At 38.6% G+C, this 3,398-nt stretch overlaps 1 protein-coding gene across 1 annotated transcript in view; it reads left to right on the top strand.

Annotated features, from left to right (window-relative positions):
* LOC102975633 (putative zinc finger protein 487) overlaps positions 1 to 3,398 on the top strand; it is an 8,316-nt gene extending 4,918 nt beyond the window's left edge. Inside the window, 2 exon segments of the mRNA XM_055081191.1 lie at positions 1,557 to 1,839; positions 1,841 to 3,398. Of these exon segments, the coding sequence (XP_054937166.1) occupies positions 1,557 to 1,839; positions 1,841 to 2,222 (665 nt within the window). The 3' untranslated portion in view covers positions 2,223 to 3,398.

Genomic DNA, 3,398 nt, shown 5'->3' with positions numbered 1-3,398 from the left:
ATGCAGGCTCAGTAGTTGTGGCGCACGGGCTTAGTTGCTCTGTGGCACGTGGGATCTTCCCGGACCAGGGATTGAACCCGTGTCCCCTGGACTTGCAGGTGGATTCTTAACCGCTGCGCCGCCAGGGGAGTCCCCCTTATTTGTTCTTTCTTTCTTTCTTTAGCTTTCATTGAATATAGTTGACAATTTAGAATTTTTATTTTCTGCCTTTAATTGCAAAAGGCAGAAAACTGACATAAGAAGACTTTCCACAATTATTAGACAAATCAGAAGATGAGTGTAAAGAGATAGGGAGAAGTACTCTAGACTCTAATAACGGTGGATAATTGATTGTATAAGTGAAATTCAGACTGTAAGTTTTTTTAAAAATAAATTTTATTTATTTATTTAATTTATTTTTGGCTGCATTGGGTCTTCGTTGCTGCACGTGGGCTTTCTCTAGGTGTGGCGAGTGGGGGCTACTCTTCGTTGTGGCACACGGCCTTCTCATTGCGGTGGCTTCTCTTGTTGCGGAGCACAGGCTCTAGGTGTGTGGGCTTCAGTAGTTGTGGCATGCAGGCTTCAATAGTTGTGGCTTGCAGGCTCTAGAGCATAGGCTCAGTAGTTGTGGCACACGGGCTTAGTTGCTCCGCAGCATGTGGGATCTTCCTGGACCAGGACTCAAACCTGTGTCCCCTGCATTGGCAGGCAGATTCTTAGCCACTACACCACCAGGGAAGTCCCCAGACTGTAAGTTTTAGATGATATGCTAGATGAATAAAGATGTGCCTCTGATCCTGTTGTAAGAATAGCCTGAATGTATACTTCATTTAGGAACTACTATTCATTGTGAATCCCCATGAGAATGCAAATATAGCCTAGGCAATACAGTTTTCCTTTTAACTCTAATGAAAATGAGTACTTTCTGATATTTAATTTGGTGGTGTTATGTGGAATAGAAAAGAGGAGGATGAGGTTGTAAGCATGTACATTAGTGAGGCTCTTGCTTCGATAATGACTAGGCCCTGATTTAATTGTTCCAAGTCTAATTTTTCCTTGATATCTCCCCTTACCATCATTGTCTATTAATTTTCCTTGTGATTCTACTTAATATTTATTGAGTTGTTGGGCTGATTCTATTACCTGTGCAGTTCCCCACCCCAAGATTAAGCAGTCATTCAAACATTTTAAATTTATTGTTTGTGTTTATTTCAAATTCTCTATTTTTGAATGTCACATTTAAAACAAATTGAGGTATAATTGGCATACAACATTTTAGTGTCAGGTGTACAATGTAATGATTTGATATTTGTATATATTGCAAAATGATCACCACAATAAACATTTTTGAAGTGTCAAATTATTGCGTTTTGTTGCCAGGTTCCCCATTTTTCACTACTGCAAGTTATTTATTTATTTTTCAAACCTAGAGTAGCAAGGCAGTATGCCCTTGAGATTGCTTTCATAGCAAATGACTGGGCTAGAATAAGACATATGAATATGTCTTCTCTTCATAAGAAATATATTAACATGTATAAACTATGGTAAATTATTTTCATTTCTATACTTCTGCATAGTTGACCTGATGGAGAAGAGCCAGGGAAAGGAAGACTAGCATTGGTGGAAAGTTGATTTTGTCAACAACAAAACACCGACTAAAGAGAGAAATAGTGTATTAGGAAAAACATTTTCTCTGGATACAAACTCTATTTTATCAAGAAAAATACCTGGTAAATATGACTCATATGGAATGAATTTGGATTCTCTTTCAGAATTAATCATTAGTAATAGACACTCCTTTGTAAGGCAGCTTAATGAATTTAATACACATGGGAAATTACTCCTCTGTACAAAGCACAGGTCATTCTAGAGAGAAATCTTTAGAATGTGATAGAACTGGAAAAGCCATTAGTCAAAATGAGGACATATTTCAGCATCAAGATACTCAAACTCTGAAGCTTTCTTCTGAATATAATGAATGTGGGAAAGCCTTCAATGAGGGGGCAACTTTCATTACCCATAAGAGAGCAAGCTCATGGGAGAAGCCCTGTGGATGTAATGAACATGTCAAAGCCTTTTCTGATAGACCAACATTCACTGTTCATCAGGGAACTCATACAAGGGAGAATCTCTATGAATTGAATGACTGTGGGAGGTGGTCTGTTGGTGAGAAGTCCACTTTAAATAAGCACTATGGAGTTATCATGGGGAAGAGATACTATGAGTGTATTGAAAGTGAATAGTTTCAGAAAAAAGTCACTTCTTCAGCGAATTTATAAAGGAGAGAAAACCTTTAACTGTTATGAAGATTGGGAAGTATTCTGCAAGAACCCAAATTTCATTCAGCATCAAGAAACACATATAAGGAAAGAAGTCTATAAAATTAATCAGTATGCTACTGCATTTTATAAGAAGCCAAAGCTTCCTACATATCAGAAAACAGATGTAAGAGAAAAACTCTATGAATGTAGTGAATGTGGGAAAACCTTCAGCCATAAGTCGTCTCTTATCCTACATCAGAGGATACACAGGGGGAGAAATGCTATGAATGCACCAAATGTGGGAAAACCTTTGGGTATAGGTCAGGCCTCGCAGTACATCAGAGAACACACACAGGGGAGAAACCCTATTAATGTAATGAATGTGGAAAAAATTTCTGTGAGAAGTCAAATCTCCATGTACATCAGCAGACACAGAGAGGGGAGAAACCCTATGAGTGTAATGAATGTCAGAATGCCTTCAGTGATAGGTCAGCTCTCACAGTACATAAGGGAATACATACCGGGGAGAAACCCTATGAATGTAAGGAATTTCTCCCAGAAGCCAAACTTCATTAATCACCAGAGGACTCACACAGGAGAGAAACCCTATGGATGTCACAAATGTGGAAAATCCTTCTCTTTGAAGTCAAAACTGAGGGAACATCAGAGAACACACACAGGAGAGAAGGCTTATAAATGTAATGAGTGTGGGAAAACTTTCTACCATAAGTCATCCCTCACAGTACATCAGAGAACCCACACAGGGGAGAAACCCTATGAATGTAACCAACGTGGGAAAACCTTCTACCAGAGTCATTCCTCACAACACATCAGAGAACACACTAGGGAGAAACACTACAGGTGTAATGGAACCTTTCACCAGCATCTTGATTTCAGTAAACAGCAGAGAAACAGCACTAAGAAGAAACCTCTGTCAACATCCTGAAACCTTCATCCTCTTGTTGGACTCATTGCATAGCAGAAACAACCTGGGGCTGAGATGGGGGACCCAGTATATATGAGAAATCTTTTGCCTAGAAGTGACATTTCATTGAGTAGCAAATAATTAATATTTGATAACTTTATTAATATTTTGAAGATGTTACAGTGTCAAAAAAAGTTTAAAAAGGAGGCCTTTTCTTTTGCAGAATATGTATA

The sequence above is a fragment of the Physeter macrocephalus genome, chromosome 20 (genome assembly GCF_002837175.3).
Source record: "Physeter macrocephalus isolate SW-GA chromosome 20, ASM283717v5, whole genome shotgun sequence".
In the NCBI taxonomy this organism is placed as follows: domain Eukaryota; kingdom Metazoa; phylum Chordata; class Mammalia; order Artiodactyla; family Physeteridae; genus Physeter; species Physeter macrocephalus.
This window is presented reverse-complemented; position numbering and strand designations above follow the sequence as displayed.